At 41.3% G+C, this 21631-nt stretch overlaps 1 protein-coding gene across 5 annotated transcripts in view; it reads left to right on the plus strand.

The window, feature by feature from the left end:
* Nucleotides 1-2989: 2989 nt before the first annotated feature.
* Nucleotides 2990-21631, plus strand: part of Cntrl (centriolin) — an 87555-nt gene continuing 68913 nt past the window's right edge. For 3 of the 5 annotated variants that reach the window (XM_059260149.1, XM_059260148.1, XM_059260147.1), the window contains exons 1-7: nt 2990-3376; nt 9430-9677; nt 11297-11427; nt 15092-15222; nt 16714-16855; nt 18694-18880; nt 20563-20756. In XM_059260149.1, the coding sequence (XP_059116132.1) occupies nt 9461-9677; nt 11297-11427; nt 15092-15222; nt 16714-16855; nt 18694-18880; nt 20563-20756 (1002 nt within the window). In that variant the 5' untranslated portion in view covers nt 2990-3376; nt 9430-9460. Of the gene's footprint in view, nt 3377-9429; nt 9708-11296; nt 11428-15091; nt 15223-16713; nt 16856-18693; nt 18881-20562; nt 20757-21631 lie in introns of those variants that run through there. The other 2 variants (XM_059260146.1, XM_059260150.1) reach the window with 2 other exon arrangements.

Below are 21631 nucleotides of genomic sequence, written 5' to 3' on the forward strand. Positions count from 1 at the left end.
TGAAGGCAGCTTATGAAGTCTGATATTCTGTAGATGGCAGCAGGCCAGCTGAAGTTTTTTATAGAATCGAGTCATTTTCTCATATCTGTATTTTCAAGGGTCTAAGATAGAATTTATATTTATCATGGAAAATATTTTTTTAAACCATACCTTATAAGACTTAGAGGGAAAAGAGCAAGTCATACAAAAATCCCAGCGTGCATGGGGTCACAGTCTCAACCCTAGCTAAGGAGCTATTGGCAATTGATGAAGGCTACAAGACTCAGTTTTCTTCAGGGATGAGTGCTGTGGAATAATCCTCTTGTACACTGTAAGATTTGTCATTTGAATCGGTTTAATAAAACACTGATTGGCCAGGCATGAAGTGTAGGTGGGGTGACCAAACTAAGAATGCTGGGAAGAGGAAGGGTGGAGTGAGGAATCACCAGCCAGATGCAGAGGAAGCAAGATGAGAATGCCACACTGAGAAAAGGCACCAAGCCACATGGCTAAACATAGATAAGAATTATGGGTTAACTTAAGTGTAACAGCTAGTTAGTAATAAGCCTGAGCTACTGGCCAAGCATTTATAAATAATATAAGCCTCCGAGTCAATTATCTGGGAAGCAGCTGCTGGGTATTTGGGAATAGGCAGGCGGGAGAGAAACTGCCACCTACAGATGAGGCCCTTGAGAGGCCACCCATGCTTCAGCAGCAGACAACCCTACACCCTTACCCATACTGACAGCACTAAATAAACTTGATGGGTTTACAGAAAACAAAAATAAAACACATTAATTTCGGAGGAAAAAGTGGAGGGGGGGAGAGTGTAGGAAATGGGGGGTGTGTTTGACCAAAACACACAACATGGCCCAGTGGTGATGGCACATGCCTTTAATCCCAACACTTGGGAGGCTGAGACCATCCTGGTCTACAGAGTTAGTTCTAGGACAGTCAAGGCTACACAGAGAAACCCCGTCTCAAAAACCAAAATAAATAAATAAGCACACACTGCATGTACGTATGAAATTTCCAAACAGAAACAAGCTTTATTTTTAAACGTAGCTGTAATCTAGTTAATTTTTGTAAAGTCATGCTATTAAGTCACAGAAATGGGACAGTGGAGGCTGCCACCTCTGCCTCAGAAGTCCCTCTGACTCTCTTTTAAAGGTGACACACGGTGCTTAGTGTGGAGTGCAAAGGAGGAAGCAAGTAAGAACGCAGAGTTTTGCTAGGGCTTGGACAAAAGAGTCAGCGAGAACTAAGTCACTGTGCCGTGGCCCATCTTTCAACCTTGGAGACATGTCACAGCCAGGCTACCTTCACATCTTCTAGGTGATATCTATATTGTAAATTAAATGCAACCCAGAAAAATGACAAAAAAATGACAAAAAAAAATGACTCTCTTCTGAAGTCTCCAAGGCTGGAGGTACATCCAAGGTTTTCACCATGCTAAACTCCAGGGAAGGTTAATTACTAGATCCGTATGAAGAAGAAAAACAGGGCAACATGAAACCAGATGAAAACAGGAGCTACACAACTCCCTGGAATTTTGTGTGTGTTTTTTGAGAGCTACTGACAGGATTGATGAATTAACTCTGGCACAGTGTAATCCGACAATGGAACTCATCTGAACACCATTACAGATTAGGGGTACAGCCATGAGCTTGTGCAATAAACCCAAGTCTCTGAAAAGACAAGTAGACGGGTATTAAAGAACAGAACAGAACCTCAGCAATGTAATACCGAACTAATACATAACATTTGAACTTCGACTAGAAATGGATACAACTTCCTTTCAAGGTTAAACAGATCTTTACATAAAGTTTGCTTTTCAACTGCAATGACTATTGTGCTGAATAGTGATGGGGAGGGGCGCATTATTCAAATGGGAGTAAATAGCGCCCCCTGTTGGCAATTACCAGAATTTCCTGTCCGGTGATATTACCTCTGCTTCTATAAAACAGCAAGGTTTAAAGCTGCTTGTAAGGTTCCTCTTCCGTCTTCAGCTTCTGCACTCCAGACTATTGCACAAGCCATACTGAACTACATTTGTGTATTACTTACGTTTTCTTCCAACCACAATGAATTACTTAATATCCAGTTCACTGCCAAATTCTCTTCCCCAATTCTTCCTGGGGTTTGTACAAGCTGTTCTCTTGGCCAAGCAAATCTCCACCCTTCGGTTAAATTCTTCTTTCAGAGTTAAGATGAAAAGTGATTTCTAAGAAGTCTTGCTTAATGATAAGAACAATTAGAGCATACTGAGAACTTACTAAATGTCAGATACTGCTCTAAGTTCTTTCAAATTATTAAAGTTTCTGCTCATTGGGAAAACTGCAGGAAATGGAGATGATTACCTGTTACGTGGGAGAAGAAACTGAGGCAGAGAGGAAATACCTAAAAAGTGTTAGAAAAAATGAGCCAGGAAGTTAGTGGTAAAGAAAGGAAACTTTAATGCTGGACTGGAGAATAAGGTAGTTAAGAAATACGCTGGACTGGCTAAAGAGGTGGCTCAGTGCTTGGAAGCACTGGCTGCTCTCCCAGAGGACCCAGGCTCAGTCCCAGCACCCGTATGACAGCTCAAAATGGTGTGTAACTGTAGTTTTAGGGGATCTGATGCCTTCTTCTGGCCTCAACAGGCAGGAGGCATGCACGTGGTGCAGACAAACATGCAATCAAAGCAGAAATGCAGTAGAAGACAGCACTTTTGGGCATACCCAGCTCAAGTCTCTGCAAATCCTTCTTGCTTTAGTTCCTTTGTGCTAACATGAAGAACATTCTCGGGCTGAATATCTCAGGCTCACATAGCTCCCTAAACCTCAGGAGGATGGCAGCTGGAGCCCAAGGACACGCAGCCACGTCTGGCTGGATAGGTTCCCAAATTTGCCTCCAAAATAGTCAGGTACGGGATAAGCTGCTTTGAGACACGGAAGCTCAAGGCCAGCCTTCCACCATCCGAATGTTGTGGACAACTGGTCCCTCAGGCTGTTGCCTCAGGGAGAGGAACGGCTGGCCTGGAAGCCTCCCCTCACAGACTCGGTGCCCAGGAGGCTGACCACAGCCCGCCAGCTCGTTCACGGAAGCCGCGCACGCGAAGCGGAGCCCGCCCAGAGGCGACAAGAGTGGCGGGAAGTCACCCCCGCCCCGCCCACTAGCTCCGTGCCGGGGGCGTGGCGAGAACACGCCCCGCCCACGCCGAGCGGCTCCTCTCGGCAACTGGCACAACACAACAAGATGGCCGCCGCGCCGCCGGTCGCCTGAGGGCCCGCGTCTCCGCGTCGCCCCTCCCGCGAGGCTGTCCCTCCCGTTCCTCAGGCGGTGAAGTGTGCTTCGGCGTCGGCACCAGGCGGGGCGGGCGTGCGGCTAAGGCCGGGAGGCCCCGGGTCAGCGTGAGGTGGGCCGGCTCGGGACGGATTCGGGGCGGGGGTGTGTGCTTGGAAAGGGGATTGGACGGGAGGGCGGGAGGGCAGGGGCCGGTGTAGGCCGGGGAGGGAGGGGAGGGAGGAGAGGGAGGGGAGGGAGGGGAGACGCTCGGCCGCTGGCTCGCCCGAGCGCTGCTGTGTCGCCGCCGGGCTGGGTGCGACGCTCCGAAGGATGAGGTCCCGCTAGGAGGATAGGAGGAAGGGGGCCGGGGCGGCGTGCCACTGTCCCCCGAATGCCTGCGACGGAGATGGGCTGGCAGTCCAGAGGGCAGCTTGGGAGGGAGTGTCGGTCGAGAGAAATAGGGACAGTGAATGTGGACGCCACACTTGAGTCTACCACTCTGCTTTCCTTAAACCTTAGCTCTGTGGCTCTAGGCAGGTTCCCTTTTTTAAAAACTTTTTTTTAAAAAAGTATATGTGAATGGGGGACATGCCGTGGTGCACATGTGGAGTCACTTCTATCCTTCTACGTTTACATGGGTTCCAGATATGGAACTTAGGTCATCAAATTAGCACCGGATGCCTTTACCCACTGAGCCACCTCGCTGGCCCCCTGGGCATGTTTCTTAACTACTTCCTTGATGTCTTAGTTATTGCTGTAGTAAGACACTGTGACCAAAATCAACTTGGGGAGGAAAGGGTTTTTTGTCTTACAAGTCCCTGATTACAGTGCACTGAGGAAAATCAAGGCAGGGACTCAACAAAGGAATTTAAGCAGAAGCAGTGGAGGAATGCTGCTTACTGGCTTGTCCCTCTTGGCTTGCTCATTCTGCTTTCAAAATACCATCCAGGACCACTTCCCCAGGGGTGGTATGGTCCCCAGGGATCTGGGCCCTCTCCCATTAATCAAGGAAATGCCCTACAGGCCAATCTTTGGTTTTTCAAGACAGAGTTTCTCTGTGTAACAGCCCTGGCTGTCCTGGAACTCATATGTAGACCAGGCTGGCTTTGACCTCACAGAGATCCACCTGTCTCCGCCTCCCAAGTGCTGGGATTAAAGGTGTGCTCCTCTACTGCCTGGCACCTACAGGCCAATCTTATGGATGCATTTTGTCAATTAAAATTCCCTCTTCACAGTTGTCTAGGTTTGTGTCAAGTTGATAAAAACCAATCAGCACCCTTGATCTGTTTCTTCATGTGTAAGAGTCATATCTAATCACTTTTGAGTGTTCGCCATGTGTCAGATACAGTTCTAAACACTACTTAAGTATAAAGTCATTTAGAATTTAATGTAACTGGAAGTTGCATTCACACTTTAAAACTGAGCAAGTAACCTCAAAGTAAATAATTTGTCTTAATGTTACATAGTAAGTGAAAAACGATTTTGATTTAGGCCATGTAATTCTAGAATCCAAGGTCTTGATTGCTAACTATCACTTGTAAATGAGATGAGTAATTTTGTTGTAACATAGCATCTTAAGGATTTAAATTTGGCAATGTCTGGAGCTGGAAAGATGGCTCAGAGGTTTAGAGCACTGGCTGCTCTTCCAGAGGTCCTGAGTTCAATCTCCAGCAACCACATGGTGGCTCACAACTGTCTATAATGGGATCTGATGCCATATTCTGGTGTGCATGCTGACAAAGCGTCCATATTCATAAAATCTATATTTAAACAAATCTTTTTTTTTTAAATGGCAATGTCTTTGGAGTGTTCACCTGTCCCTTCCAGGCAGTAGGCCTTCTTATTGTTTATACAATAGGCAATCCTTCTCTACTCTCTTGTGGCTTACAGTCTGATAGGAGGAACAAATCCAATGGAATGAATGTTTATAAATCACTTAGTGCAGTCTGCAATGCAGAGACTGTTTTCTCATACATTCTGAGTGTAGAAATCTCAGCTGTGTGTTTGCTCCTCAATTCATAAAAATTGTTCAGTGAAGTTGGATAAATAAATATCTAATAGAGAGGGATGGGAAGTTTGTGAGATGGGAGGGAAGAACTAAGGTTGTAAATAGATAGAGGAAGGTATACTAGCCAGGGTGTTAGCATGGAAAGGCATGTTCTGAGATAATCAGGTTGAAATGAAGATGAGTGGCGGTTTGGGCATGTTGTTTGAGTATTCAAAGAATGGAGAAGGATGTGGTGGTACTTGGTGAGTTGAGAGAGAAGCAGGTGAGGAAGATGGGATAGATACTGAAGAGTTAAGGGAGAGTATTAGAACTGTAGAGAAATGGGGAAGAATACTGTGGTGTCTGGGAACTGGGCCAGAATTTGTGGGGAAAACTTTACAGTTCAAATGGTAGTGAAAAAGTAAAAGGCAGAAGTGGGTAGCACGGAATGGGACATTGGCTTTAAAACGAATTGTGACTAGGTTAGAGACCTTGAAGAATGATGAAGTTTAACAAGAATATTTAAATAAGCTAGAAGGTGTAGAATGAAGAGAATCAGAGGGATAGTACTAAGATGTTAAAGGGCTAAGGAAAAACTGTTGGGGTTGTTAGATCAGGGCAAGTACCTGGGTTTGTGAGTGGCAGGATGTCGTGTGTTAGAGCTTAGTCATATAAATCTAATTGTCACAACACTCCAGTGGTTCTCTCTTGCTCTGTTGAACATCTGCTGGGCATTTAAAAACAAATCTCCAGCTCTCCACTTGTTTTCTTGTTTCTGTTTTGTTCCTTGACAACACAAGCACTACCCTGTCTTCTCTTTTCCATTGTTTCCATTTGTTCATTCTGGGGTCAAACTTCAACCCATTGCAGACAACAACACAGGGTCATACTTCTCTGTTTTTTCCTTAAGAAATGAGTGGCAGGCCGGGCGGTGGTGGCGCACGCCTTTAATCCCAGCACTCGGGAGGCAGAGGCAGGCGGATCTCTGTGAGTTCGAGGCCAGCCTGGGCTACAGAGTGAGTTCCAGGACAGGCTCCAAAGCTACACAGAGAAACCTTGTCTCAAAAAACCAAAATAAAGAAAGAAAGAAAGAAAGAAAGAAAGAAAGAAAGAAAGAAAGAAAGAAAGAAAGAAAGAAAGAAATGAATGGCTACCACCAAAGTTAACTAGAATATGCTAGTAGCCACTATTTACACAGGGTTTACCAAGTACCAAATACCATAACAAACTTGTATTTGTTGTGTGATATTTTGTTTGTGTTCTGACAAATAAGGCTTGCCTGGAGATCAGAGGGTGGAGCTAGCCACTAGTTAACCACAGAAGCCAGGCAGTGGTGGCACACACCTTTAATCCCAGCATTTGAGAGGAGGAAGCAAGAAGATCAGGAGTTCAAGGCCACCCTGGGCTATCCATATTGAGCCCGTCTAAAAGAGGAACAGGAGCTGGGCGCTGGTGGTGCACGCCTTTAATCCCAGCACTAAGGAGATGCAGACAGGAATATAAGGCAAGTGGAGACAGGATCTCATCCCATTCAGTCTGAGGATTCTTGGAGACAAGACCCCCCCCCCCCCCTTCAGTCTGAGGATTCATGGAGACAGGATCTCCGCCCCATTCAGTCTGAGATTTCATAGAGGTATGAAGTCTCTGATGGCCCACTGCTCTGCTTCTCTGATCTTTTAGCTTTCACCCTTAATATCTGACTTCGGTTTTTATTTGATAAGACTAATTAAAATCACACATCATATATTGTCATTGGAAGAACTGAATACATACTATCTCATATTTTACAGATGAAGAGTTCATTTGCCCAAAGTTCCACACTAATTGGATAAGCCAAAATTTCAATTCTCCTATGATCCCCAAACTTGTGCTCTTTGTTACCATGTCACATAGCTGGATGAGTTTTCTGGGGTTTGGATCATGTTTTTCATCATGTCCTGCAGGGCACCACATGCCTTACACAAAACAAACTCTAAGTGACTTCTGCCTCATTACAGTATTACATAGTTAGTTCACTGCACACATACACACACATCGCTACTTTAAACTGCTAACTTACATATGTCTATACTTTTTCTTTCATTTTTCTCATGTGTAACTAACCATATAAGTCAGAAAAGCTTTCTCCCGAAGTCACAAAACTACTGTTTATACCACCATCACAAAACTTTTTGCTCTTTATTTTAAAAGGGTGGCTAAAATAACTAAACAAAAACCCATTTGTGTCTAATATCATACTATTCTTACATGGAAAAGGGTCTCTTGGTCATACTATTGATTCTGTGTTAAGGTGAACTGGCATTCTCCTTCAGATATGAACAATACACTCAAGCTTGAGAAACTAGGCTTGATGCAAACACTTAGATAAAATGGTTTGAATTAGGGTGGCCCCATAGGCTCATATATCTGAGTACTTAGTCCCCAGCTGGTGGAACTGTTTGGGAAGGATTAGGAGGAATGGCTTTTTTGGAGGAGTAGTGTCACTAGGGGTGGGCCAGGTAGTTCACCTTCTGCTTGTGGATGAAGATGTGAGGTCTCAGCTGCTGCTGCCTGCCTGCCGCCATGCTGCCTGCCATGATGGTCATGAACTACCTCTCTGGAACTGTAACCTTTGATAAGTTCTTCCTTCTCTAAGTTGTCTTGTTATAGTGTCTTGCCACAGCAGTAGAAAGTAACTAAGTCACTCTCATTAATAAAATTAATTAATGGATGACAAATACTCTAGGTTATAGTTCTCATAAAGGCAAGAAATTCAAAACAAAACAAAACAGGGAGGTACAGGCCCATCCTCTTATATTTTTTTTCCTGTCTCATTATATCTGATGATTATAAAAATAGAATAATGTGTATCATATACTGTAGATATATTTTTATATTTTTCTTGTTTTTGTTTAAAAAAAAAAAGCACCCTATATCTTTAGGCAGTTCAATTATTTTGTGTCTTACATCTTAGTCTTCTCTCCAAATCATCGAAATTGTAAACCATCTAGAATTCCTCTTGTAAATCCTAGTGATCATCTCACTAAATTATTATGAAGTCTTGTTACCTCTCCTGCTAAGTGAAATTTATATTTACCCAGTCATAGAATTAGAAAAGTATTCTGTGGATTCCAGAAACCTTTTTATAACCTGTGACCTGAAAGATTAAGTGATGGTTCCAAAGTCACAGTGCACCTGCAGGTCCCTCCTTGAGTTGCCCAAGTCTGGATATTGGAACATATACTGTCTCATAGGGTAACTATCCTGTGAGCCAAAGTTTGGGATTACAGGTTTTGAGAATGGAGACTCAGGCAGCACTTAGGGACAGAAATGGAACTGAGGTTTGGGAACAGTTTCATTGGTTGCAGATCAACATTTGTCTTATTTGAACATGGTTTGATACCTTAGCAAACCCGTGATTAAGAAAAGCTGGACTAAGACTCAGCTAATTGTTTCAAAAGTATATTGTTAAGTTGGACTTTCAGTTTAGTTTGTACATGAAGGTTGTGTTTGGCTGTATAGAAACTCAAGGCCAAAGGAATGCAACCACAGGCCAAATTCAACATACATAAAGATGTGTATACATCGTTCTATTACAGTATCCCCTTCGGATACCAATTTATTATTAGATTGAAAACTACTTTAACTTAATACACTATCTCACTAAATGTTTTTTCCTAAAACTTAACTGTGTATTTGAGAGCTGAGGGTATGTGTTGGATCGTCCAAGGTGACATTTAAAGGGGACAAAAGGGAAACTTAAAGGAGTACTGGCATTTGGGCTGAGTAAAGGATCATGATCCAGTGAAGGAGGCTACGGAGTAGCCAGAAAGATGGAAGAAAGCCAATAGAACGTGGTGTCACAGACTGGTTTCTAGGAGGAAAGGGTGCTTACAAGTATTGGTTGTCATATATTCCCATATGTGACCCTGTATCGGAAGGATTGGGAAAAGTTTGGGCTGATAAACAGAGAAAAGAAGTAACAAGTAAGACTCTGACCTGAGCATGTGTCAGTGACAGGCCTTCCGGGGTCTCGTCCCTATGGAGGGGTGATCAACATTTAAGACAGCACTGCTCCATAAGTTTAGAGAAGTATGGGCCAAGTCTCCATAGCCTTTGAGTTCACAGCCTTATGGTCTTAGAGCTCTAGAGATAATCTAATACTCTTAATAACTGCAGAGAGTTAACATTATTAAATACATTGAAAACTCTTACAGGTTTTGATGGCCACCTGGTTTTATTCTTGCAATGAAGAAAGGTTCTGAACAAAAGCTCTCCAAAGCAAAGATGCCACTGTCATCTCATTTTTCTGGGCCATCATCTCTTATGTCCAATATGCGATCTAGGTCACTTTCACCTTTAATTGGATCTGAGACTACACCTTTTCATGCTGGTGGACAGTGGTCTGTACAGACTGAGCTTACAGATGAAAACACCATGCTTTTGGAGTCCCAACACCATAAAGGTACTGCTAAAAATGTGTCTGGTCTCACATGTAAGTAGAGATGGGAAGTACTGAGCTTAGATGTAGGACCCTGATGTAACACCCTCCTGAACTAACTTGAATTGCTGTTTTAACTGGTAGAAACTGTGAGAATGGGGAGAGGACTGAGGCTTTGGGTGAGGATAGAGATGTCTGTGAAGGCATCAGGGGTGGGGAGTTTCTAGAGAGGAGGTTAGATTTCTTGTTGAGTTCTTTCAAGCTCTTCCTAGGAATATTCCACCCTCTTTATTTAGTTGGGGTTGGACATACCTCCTTACTTGAGAGTGGAGTGCTTTCAAGATAGAAGTTCAGTAGAAATGTGCTTAGCCGTGTTTGGCACTTCAGTCTGCTGGTTTTCAAAGTGCCTCTCTGTGAGAGCACTGACTTCCACTTAGGGACCATGCACATGTCCCCCCAGCAATTCAAGTTTTTTTTTTTTTTTTTTCCTTAAAAACTTTCTGCTGTGCTAGTTCCTGTTTTCAGAAATGCTTTATTCTTTACTAGGTCATGAAATCTCGTCAACCTCTGCTGACTTGATGGTTTTATAAAAATATGTCAACATTGAGTTCATACTCTACTGTGCAGCTTTACTGCTTATTGGTACCTGGTTATTTCTGAATTTATTATTCCAAAATATTGGTTTTGTGTTAGGAGACTTTTCTTTTTATAAAACAATATGGCTTTAACAGTCTTTGACCACACTTTCCACAAAGGCCATAAAAGTTCTGTTACTTACAAGCTGATACCTTATGTCTATAAAATATGTTACTTTTATTAAATAAAGCAACAGATGAAAAAAAAATAGCGCTCTGAAACAAACCTCAGTGCTGCATATGGTTGAAAGTACAAGTAAAAACACTTGCCACATAGGCCTGAGGACCTGAGCTTGAGCTCCAGGACCCATGGTGGAAGGCAAGAACTGACTCCCAAAAGTTACGTTCTTATATCCACACATGTACCATGGCAAAAGTGCAGCTGCGCACGTGTACACACACACACACACACACACACACACACACACACACACACAGAGTACAAGTTTTAAATGTATCTGCTTGAGTTGACATTTTCATTTGCGCTATATTAGTTGCAGGATATTGAGACAAAAATTTAAAATATTTATTTTTGTATGTGCATGTTTTGCCTGCATGTGTATCAATGCACTACTTGTATGCCTGGTGCCCTTGGAGGCCAGATGAGAGTATTGGATCCCTTAGCACTGGAGTTACAGATGGTTGTGAGCTGCTGTGTGGGTGCTGGGATCAAACCCATGTGCTCTGAATAGCAGCCAGTGCTCTTAACTAATGAGCCATTTCTCTTGATCAAACAGTTTTTTATAGAATGTGAACATTAATAATTTTTCTTCACAGGTTTATACAAATTACATTTTTAATGTAAATTTATCACAAAGCCCAAACTGTAACTTTTCATCATGATAGTGAAGTGATATAAAGTGACATATTAAGGTACTGTGATTACAACTAGCCAGATACTCTGTACATCTACATAGATTAAAATTTCTTTAAGTATAGTGTAAAAGTGATTTGTATTTTATGATATTTATACCTTCTTACTGATAATGACCTGTTTTTGGATTTCAGGAGCGGATTCATATGTAGGAGTCCGGTATATTACAGAGGCCCTCATCAAAAAAATCACTAAACAAGACAATTTGACCCTGGTACATTCTCTGAACCTTTCACTTTCTAAAGATGGTGGCAAGAAATTTAGGGTAGGTTTCCAGCAATTTCTAAACATAAACATTGATTTCATTTTTTTATGTCTTAAAGCTGCCAGAATTTTTTTTAGGAATGTCTTTTATTTTTTCCTTTAGTGACTTTTTAAAATTTAATTTTAGTTTTGTGTGTTTGCACACATGAGTGCAGGAGGTCAGAGGCATTGAATCCCTTGGAGCTGGAGCTGTGAGTATTTGTGAACTACTTGATGTAGGTACTAGAAATTGAACTCAGGTCCTCTGCACCAGCAGTACAGGCTCTTTTAACTGCTGAGCCATCTCTCCAGCACCCTTCAGTGAAAACTTTTATCAAGTATTGCTTTGGCAAAATCAAGTTTTCATTTCAGGTTTATAGTGTTTGTGTTTAGGAAATGTCTATTCACTGCTGGGACTTTTAAAAACCATATACTGGAGTGTTATATCGCTTTTTAAGCTGGAACAGTTTGTTTATATTGTGTGTTGCGGGGGTAATTATTATTTTGGTTCACTTTATTTTGTTTTGGTTTTAGAGATCTCAGTCCATAGTTGTTTGGCTCTGGTATTTGGGGGCCTATTGTGAGGCAAAATACAGCAGAGAGACATGCCAGAGCAAAGCTGCCCAGCTCCCTCCTGGCAGCCAGAAAAGAGAGAGGACAGTCGGCAGGAGCCAGAGTTCTGTGCCCTCTTGTTTTCAGTGGGGGTGTCATCTTCTTTCCTAACTGGCCGCAGAGCTTTTGCTGTACCATAAAGGAAGACACTATAGATTCAGCTTCCTAAAGATTTTAAAGAGAGCTTGTAAATGTCCAAAGGCAAACAGATCTGGCAGTTAGTGTGGGCAGCATGTGTAGCAGCACCATTCATGTAATACAGAAGATGTCCTCTGATTCAGTGACAGAGACAGGGGAGATTTGCAAAGAATGTGAGTAGGCAGTTCAAAATGTGGTATCAATGACCACTAGTAACTTGAAACCCTGATCCGTTCATTACTGTCAAATAAAACAATAGTTTGGTAGCATTGTATGTTTTGTACAGCCAGTGGTCAAGTTTTGAAAGCTTTCACTATCCCAGAGGTCTGAGAAGGGGTGTTTTGTGTGTGTGTGTGTGTGTGTGTGTGTGTGTATACGGAGAGCAGGTAGTGTTCAGATGTGCTTGTTCTCTCGTCAGTAACTTGGTTTATACTCGCTGAGTTTATACGCAGTACCCAGCAGTTCTCCTACTCTATTATACTTTTCTAGGAACACGTTTTGAACATATATACCAAAATGCCAGTACAGTGATGCTTATTAAGTACTATTTAGATAGAAAATTTAGAAATGCCTAAACGTCTCATTGGAGGTTGGCTAAATAAATTATAGTGCAATATACCATGAACTAATGTGTCAATTTTTTAAAGTGATTTAGAATCCTATGTTAACATGTCTTAGTCAGTGTTCTGTTGCTGTAAAGAGACACCATGACTAAGATATCTTTTACAAAAGAAAACATTTAACTATGGGCTTGCTTACAGTTTCAGAGGTCAGTCCGTTATCACCATGGCAGCAGTGACACAGCTCCTCCAGAAAGGTCACGCTTCCTAACCCTTCCCTGATAGCTCATCAGTTGGGGATGTAGCTTGAAATATGTGCGTGTATGGGGCCAGTCCCATCCAAACCACCACAATGGGGTGTACTTCTTTTTTCTTCATATTAGTTTCAGTGAAAATCAAATTCTAAAAGTGTTTTATTTAGTATAATCTCAAGCTATTTAAAAAATTCTGTTTGCTGTATGCATGGCCAGAAAGGAAGAGAAGAACCTGAATGCATACACATCAGCCTCTTAACAGTAGTTCACTGAGCCATGCGACTCTTACCTTAGTGAGCTCAGAAAGAATGTTTTATGTTTCATTTGAAGATTTAAATAGAATACACTCAGGTTTCAGTTATATAGTTATGGAGGAGAAGGAAACCTGCGGTAGTTTTAGAGTTATAGAAATGAAATATCAAATCAGTTTGTAGTTGTTCGTGGCTCTTATATGCACCAGACATGTCAGTCTGAGGAGGTGAAACAGAGGTAAATAAGCTTAGCTTTAGTCTAGGATTTTAGAGTTTGGTGTGAAAGTGTCCAGGATTGAGTGTGAGATTAGGGAGAATCAGGGCGTTTGGGTTGGGGAGGCAAAGCCAGTGTGAAAGCCTGAAGGATCTGTTGTATTGGAAAAGACCCGAGAGCATGAGGCGTGGAGGCTACGGAGAAGGATGAGGAAAGTGATGCAGAAGAGCCAGAGAGGAGAGCAGAAGTCATGGCTTTCTCAAACCCACCAGGCCATTCTTCCAAGGCCTCTGTAGAGTTTTGTTTTTAAGATTTTTATTTTGAGTGTGTGTGTGTGTGGCCTGCATGTATGTCTGTGCACCTTGTGCATGCCTTGTGCCCACAGAGGCTAGAAGAGGGCACTGGATCCCCTGGAACTAGAGTTAGTTGTAGTAACCATGTGGGTGCTGAGAATCAAACATGGGTCCTTTTCTTACCTGCAGAGCCATCCCTCCAGACCCTTGCTTGCGGTTTTTGTTATTTAGTTGGCCTAGTTTTCTGTGTTCCAGGGTGTACACACAAATGACTTCATGTTATTAAGTCTGTGCTGTATGTACTTCCTCTGTGGGGCCTTCTCTTACTACCCAGTTTTAGACAGATGCCTTTCTCCTCTTCATTCAACAGATACTTACTTAGCGCCCAGTTTGTGTCATACTATCACAAGATGTTTTTCTTATTGTCTTCTTTGAATTTTTCTGTCTGACAATCTTGTTTGATGTTGATATGCCAGTAAAGTCAAGAAACCCTATTTTTCTTACTTGCCACTATATTTCATGTACATAGAACAGCTCCTGGCACATAATCCATGTTGGATAAATATTTGCTGAATGGATGGTAATAGAGAGGACACAATGTGCTAAAAAGATGTATTGCCTTACCAGTACAATAGCAGTAACAGGGAAGGCAGGAAAAGAAATGTAGACCTAGCCGGGCGGTGGTGGCGCACGCCTTTAGTCCCAGCACTCGGGAGGCAGAGGCAGGTGGATCTTTGTGAATTTGAGGCCAGCCTGGTCTACAGAGCGAGATCCAGGAAAGGCGCAAAGCTACACAGAGAAACCCTGTCTTGAAAAACCAAAAAAAAAAAAAAAAAAAAAAGAAATGTAGACCATTCTTGTGAGTATGCTCGTGATGAATGAGGGGCTAAGAGGAAGGCTCAATAGAAACCCTGTTATAGTGAAGTGCGTCTTGCTGATAACAGGAGAAGTGTGAACATGGCGAATATGAACTGTGCAGCGGGGAAAATGGCCTAGGCCACTGCCATAGCCTTGCTGCAATGGCTCCCACTTCATTGATATTAGCCATGTGATGCATATCGATTGTAAAGTGGCTGCCTTTCAACTGAGAAGGGGAGAGGCCGTTAAACAGTGCAGTCCTTAGTTTGTACAGAGGAACAGTGGTGGGAGAATTCTTGTTGAGTAGTTTGTGCTGCTTACTGTATGGGCATTGCTGAGGGTCAGGGAGAATATTGGCAGAACCTTACTACTCGGTCAGGGAAAGCAGTAGAGGTCTAGGAAAGGTGTTAGGATTCACTGATCAAAGCTGCCTCTAATGCACCTCCCTTAGTGTGTTCTGTCAAGGAATCTGTTGTATAAAGTATTTACCATTTATTTCCAATTAGTACATCGAAAATTTGGAGAAGTGTGTTAAACTTGAAGTACTGAATCTCAGCTATAATCTAATAGCAAAGATTGAGAAAATGGACAAGCTGCTAAGATTACGTGAACTCAACTTATCCTATAACAAAATCAGGTGAGTGACTGCTCCTTTAGGTAGCATTGCAGGGTCTTCCTGTCAGTGGTAGACTAAGGGTATCCAGGTCATTGAAAGAATCCACTGAAGGATTGTGTGCTGGAACTTCCCATCTTTCTTCATATTTCAGCATTACTTAACTAGAGGATAGTATTTTACTTAGCATTATTAAAGCAGATATATTTTTTGTACCAACTTTTAATTATATTTTTAGCAGTAACTTTGTCTAGATATTGTCTGTGATTCCTTGCCTTATTATATAATAATGTTTATGTAAGAGAATGGTATTTTGATCTGGAAAATATTCCAAATAACTTGATCCTGTGTATTTATCTTCATGTTCTTTGCTCATTGTTGTAAGAAATAACACTGTACGTCTCATTTCTAATTCAGATTCACATACAAATATACAACTGGGAGATATAAATGTAAAACCTAGTGATGACTAAAGCTAGGTATAGAAAACTGTGACGGGGAAGATGAAGCAGGAAATCTTGGAAATCTTTAAACACTTTTTCCCCCGACCTAGACTTCTTAAATACAGTGGTCAGTAAATGAAAACAGGCTGGAGAGATGACTCAGCAATGCAGAGCACTGGCTGCTCCTCCGGAGCACACAGGCTCTGTTCCCAACACCCATGTGGTGGCTCCAAACTGTAACCCCAGTGTCAGAGGAATCCTACACCCTTTTCTGGCCTCCGTGGGCACTGCACACACATGCTTCACGGACAAATTCATGTAGGCAAAACATATATAAACATAAAATTTTTAAAAGTTGGGGGGGGAGAAAACAACTGTAATAACAAGAGAAGTTCTAATTAAGACAAAAAATGAAATGTAAAAAAAAACTTGGCAAATCAAGTTCACAATATGAAAACTTCAAAAGAATTGATCTAATGAAAAGAATTTCATGAAAATAGAGAAGCTCAGGAATATTTGGTCAGTATAGTAAATTGACTAGGGAATTAAATTGACAACTAAATTGCTGGTAATGTAAAGGATATGCTATCAATGAAAGTTTAGTGGGATGAATGGCAAATGTGTTTTATTTAAGTATTTTCATTGCAGTGTATATGTTCACAAACACAGTATCATTTTAGAATGTGCCGCATGTGCTACTGGTATAGTTCATCTTTGGTGAGGCCAGTGTAGTTACTGTGGACATGTGGACAGCACTGCGGCCTACAGCAATGTGCTGTTGAGTGCTCCACTCTCAGTGGTACGGCCATGGGCACCTCTTCTTTCCTGTTAGGAGATCTTCGAGTACGGTAAGGCAAGTAGGACTACGGGCTCACTCACAAAGGGTTGGCAGTTTAGCTCTGTGAGGAAATTTGACTTTGGCCACTTTCTTTAGTTGTCATTCAGGAAGAAGTTAATAAATTATAGTTATGAAAAGCAGCTTCGTGCAGCTGATGCTATTTACTGTAAACTGCTGTGAAAGAACTTAATCATTTTATGTACTAAGTGTGATTTGTTGTACTCTGGTTTTCAGCAAGATTGAAGGACTAGAAAACATGTGTAATCTGCAAAAGCTAAACCTAGCAGGGAATGAAATCGAGCACATTCCAGTGTGGTTCGCAAAGAAGTTGAAATCTTTGCGAGTCCTCAATCTAAAGGGCAATAAGATATCATCGGTAAGTGTTCAAAGTATCGAGATTTATTTTTCCTAAAACTTAGGTTATTTGAATTGTAAACTCGGCCATGTTTATGTTTTATATTGAACATGACCCCTTAGGCCAGTGCCCTCTCTTTTCAGGCCCCTTCCTCCTCCAGTTAGTCCCTTTTGTCTTCCTAAAAACTTCTTTATTTAAATTTTTTTATTTATTGGGAAAAAATATTTAGAAACCTTAAGTTGTTTTTAAAGTATGATATTTCTTTTAATATCCTTGATTGATTGACCATATGCTAAATTCAGATATAACCTAGGATTCTTGAGTGTAATGAAACATAGACTGATCTCATTTTGCAAAGGTTCCATAATAACCAAGAATTGATCTCTTAGTATTTTATATCCATCATTTCATTGCACCTTCTTTTATCCTTGTTGCCTAGTGCCGTGCTTCAAGTGTAATATGTATGTGATACATACCTATTTTAAATTAATTCATGTTTAGTTAGAAAATGCCTTCTGAACACCTAATGAATAAATGTGGCACCTAATTGGTGTTACATTGGGTATTAGAACTGAAACAATCATGACATATCTTAAATTGTTATACTAGAAATGGAAAGGCATGACCAGCCACAGGCCAAGGCTGTCCTAATGTACCTTGGAGTCCTTTGATTTCTATGAACTGTTTAAACTAGAGAAAATAATTCTGTATGGCCTCTTTACGGAGGTGTCAAGAGACTCAGGAGAAATGAGAGAAACGTTCAGAGAATGAGTGACTTAGGCTGTGTTTGCTGTTCCTTAAATGTGAAGACGTATTAGAACAGGCACCATTTGTTCATCTCACTGTTGGTGATCTTGTTTGTTATTACACTGAGCTTGTGGAGACGTCTTTCTCTGTAAGTCAAGCACAACTCAGACTTACAGCTCTCACACCTTCATGTCCACACGTTGCTGCCACGGGCGTCCTCTGCCACACTCGGCAAGTATCTTCCCTTCTTCCATTTTTATAAAGATCTGGGAAGGAGACTCTATTTTACTGCAGCAGCTCAAGAGCCTCAGAGTCCAAGCCTTACGCCATTCTTATGTTACCTCATGCTCTTAAAACTCACAGGCCCATAGGAAGAAGTAGCCAGGGATCAAAAATTGACCCTAAGTATTTCTCAGTTCTTGATTTTAGGTCATACCCAGTGTCTGCTGAATAACAGGAAAACTGTTCAGTATTTATTATATGTAATCATGTATCATTTTCTCATCTGTATGTTTGGAATTGGCATTACTAAGGGTAATACATGTTTATTTAGGAGAAATACATACTTGTACAAGCTGTTTAAGATAGTGTTTCTCAACCTACATAAGTCCTTAGAATAAACAAGAAGCTTCAAAGAATGTTGGTATCTATACATATTTTTGTAGGTTTTTTTTAACCATCAGTTATAATTGTTACCTCAGAATTTAACAGAATCCTTCATAGCAGTTCATTTCATGCTTACTTGAGCAATACAAAATAAAGACATCAGTTTAGAATAATATAGACTTAGATTGAAACCCCCATTTTATTCAGTGTCACTAGCTTCTAAGCAAGTCATATCTTTGACTCTTGAGTTCTTGACCTGTAAAATTCAGGTAACACTTACAGCATGGGTTTTGTGAGGAGCCACAAAGGAAAACGAATATTACTGCCTGATATACCAATGCTCATATGCTCCTTTTCTGTCCCTTTCTTACATTGCTAATTTGGGGCAGTAGGTTTTTTAAATAGGTTTCTGGACATGCTAAAAGCAGTCCTCTGATTTGTTACTTTCTTTGTTAGTTTATGATTTTAAAGTAAATTATTCCAATGCTGCTATTGTACCGTTTCAGCTCCAGGATGTAAGCAAGTTGAAACCACTACAAGATTTGACTTCTCTAATCCTCATTGAGAATCCAGTTGCGAGCCTTCCTCATTACCTCCAGTTTACCGTTTTCCACCTTCGTTCCCTGGAAAGTTTGGAAGGTCAGCCAGTGACCACCCAGGACAGACAAGAGGCTTTCGAGAGATTCAGTTTAGGTAAGGTGATACTTAAAAACTTGACTGAGGAAGGAACTTGTCTTTATAGTCTCTAGAGGGATGGGGTCTTGTGAGGCAGCTCAGAGGGTAAAGACATTTGTTGCCAGACCCGAGAATCTGAGTTCAGTCCCCAGGACCCACTTGGTGGAAGGAGTGAACCGACTCCTACAAGTTGTTCTCGGATCTGTACACTTAGGCCATGTCAGTAGATGTTCATTCATACCCACCTCCAATAAACACAAACCCTCAGTTTAAACAGGTGCATATCACTGCACCTGACTTTTTTTTTAAACAAGGATTAATTATAAACCTTAAAATCCTACTAAAATTTTCATAGAAAATGGCACCATAAATTGGTTAATTAAGCAAGTATCTGTTGAGCATATACTATGTACCACAAGTTCCCTGCCTCAAAAATGATCTCCTGAATGTGTGTGTGTGTATGTGTGTGTGTGTGTGTGTGTCTAAGGTGTGAGAAGAGGAAGAATGGTGAGCAGCCAGCCAAGAAAACAGTAAGTGACAGGCTAGCAAGATCAGAGTACAGGAAATAGTTTCAAAAGCCCAGAAAAGAGTTCAGGAGAACAAGTGGTCACCATGGTGAATGGGCTGACACATGAGGTAAGACAGGCGCAGAGACGGCTTTAGAATGGCTTTGGACTGGGCAGTGGGGTGCACACCTTTAATCCCAGCAGTAAAGAAGAGAGGCAGGCTAATCTCTGAGTTTGAGGCCAGCCTGCTCCAGGATGGCTGGGGCTACACAGAGAAACTCAAAAAACAAACAAACAAAAAGAATTGCTTTGAATTGGTTTGGTGTTCTTGCCTAGAGCAATTCAAGAGGAATGGGAGCTAATGATAGATGTTAACAGATTAAAGAATGGGAGGAAGATGTTTGAGCAAAGACCTGAAATTCCTAAAACAGCTTCACTCTTCTAATACTTAATAATTGTGATTTTTTTAGTTTTAAAGGTAAAGAAAAGATCCAAGACTAAACATTCACCAATAGCTTCAAGGCCAGGAAATGGGAAGAAACAAAATGCAATTAAACCTCAAAGTTTGTAGTGATGAAATAGTGTTTCTAAGATCAGGAGAGACGAATCACACCTTGATTCTTTTAGTTCATAAAAATGAGGACCATGAGATTAGATTGGTAGGAGGAATACATTCTCCGTTAAAAAGGAGAGAAGAAAGTGTAGATGTTGGTGCTTTTGTTGTTTGGAGTAGGAAAATAAGGGCATCCCTTAATGAAATGGGAAGCGAAGCTGGCCTCTGTTCAGTCTGAAGTGGAAATTGAATCTGAAATTGGCATGCATCACTTTTGACCTACAGAAATGGCAGTTTCACACCATGGTGGTGGCTTAGTGAGGAAGGCAGTTCTGAGCAAGCCTGCTAACTTGAGTCCCATCCTGAAAACCACAAACAGGTGGAAGAGCCAGTTCCACCGAGCTGCCCTGTGACTTCTGTGCCACATCATGGCTTCTTGTGTGTGTGTCACACAGATAATGATTATAATAAAGATCTCCTCCAATTACTACTTTCTTATGTCGGATTCAGATCCAAGGTGGTCCTCATTTTCCCGAAAGCCCACGGGCGTATAATTTTCAAAGTCATGTTGCGTGTTCTTAGACCTCTTCCACTGTTGCTCTGAGAAGCACACTCTGTTCCTATTACGTTTTTATTCGCAGAAGAGGTCGAAAGACTGGAAAAGGCCCTGGAAAAGAAGACGGTGGAAACAGAAGAGCTTAAGAACAAACAAACAAAGTTTCTTGAAGAAATTAAAAATCAAGATAAGCTAAATAAGTCCTTAAAAGAAGAAGCCATGTTGCAGAAACAGAGCTGTGAAGAGCTAGAAAGTGACCTCAGCACAAAAAACAAGTTGGTGAGTCTGTGCTACACATTGCTTTGGCTGTATTCTTTTAAGGTAGAGAAATTTTGCTCTTATATTTAAAAACACAACATCCTGACTGTAGCATCGGGAAGATGGCCAAAGGCTTTGTGAATTGTAGTTGACTGTGATCTGCTACCCAAAGGCTAATGTGTGAGGTATGGTGTCCAGCATGAAGGGAACATAATACTTCACACTGGGTCACACTGGTTAGGATATGTTTAAAATAGCTTCATAGATAAGACTATATATTGTCAAAAGTTTAGAAGCTGGCAGAGTTATCCAAAGGTTAACCGTATGCACCCTGTGTCATGGAGACTCCTTTTCTGTAGAAATGGTAGCACTAATGTGTAAAAGTAAGCCCGTGTTCATACACAGACACACACACACACACACACACACACACACACACAGATATATGACATGCTTTATATTAGCAAAATTTCAAATAACTAAAATATCCATCATTGGGTATCCATGTGGTTGAATAACTTATAATAAGCTCCTAATAAAATGAAGCCAGACATGGAAGGGTGCTGGGCATATTTTACTATGTGAAAAATTCCAAGTGGTGAGAACAGTGAATCCAGCATGATCCTGCATGGAAAGAACACGATGGTCTTCTGGGGGAAAATAGCAGAAGATTAACAGGAGTTGTTTCTGAGGATTAACCATCTAGGAAATTTCCAAGGTGACCTTTATGTATCTCTGTAAAGTCTAACTTTTACATAATTTACTTTATAGTTGAAATGTGGAGAAAAACATTAAAATGTAGAAGAGTTTGGACAAATATTTGAGAAGGTGACTAACTGAGAACTTGAGAGGTCTGGCGAGGGTCAAGGAGCTAGTTGTCCAGGCTGGAGGCAACT

This window comes from Peromyscus eremicus, chromosome 4 (assembly GCF_949786415.1).
Source record: "Peromyscus eremicus chromosome 4, PerEre_H2_v1, whole genome shotgun sequence".
Lineage (NCBI taxonomy): Eukaryota > Metazoa > Chordata > Mammalia > Rodentia > Cricetidae > Peromyscus > Peromyscus eremicus.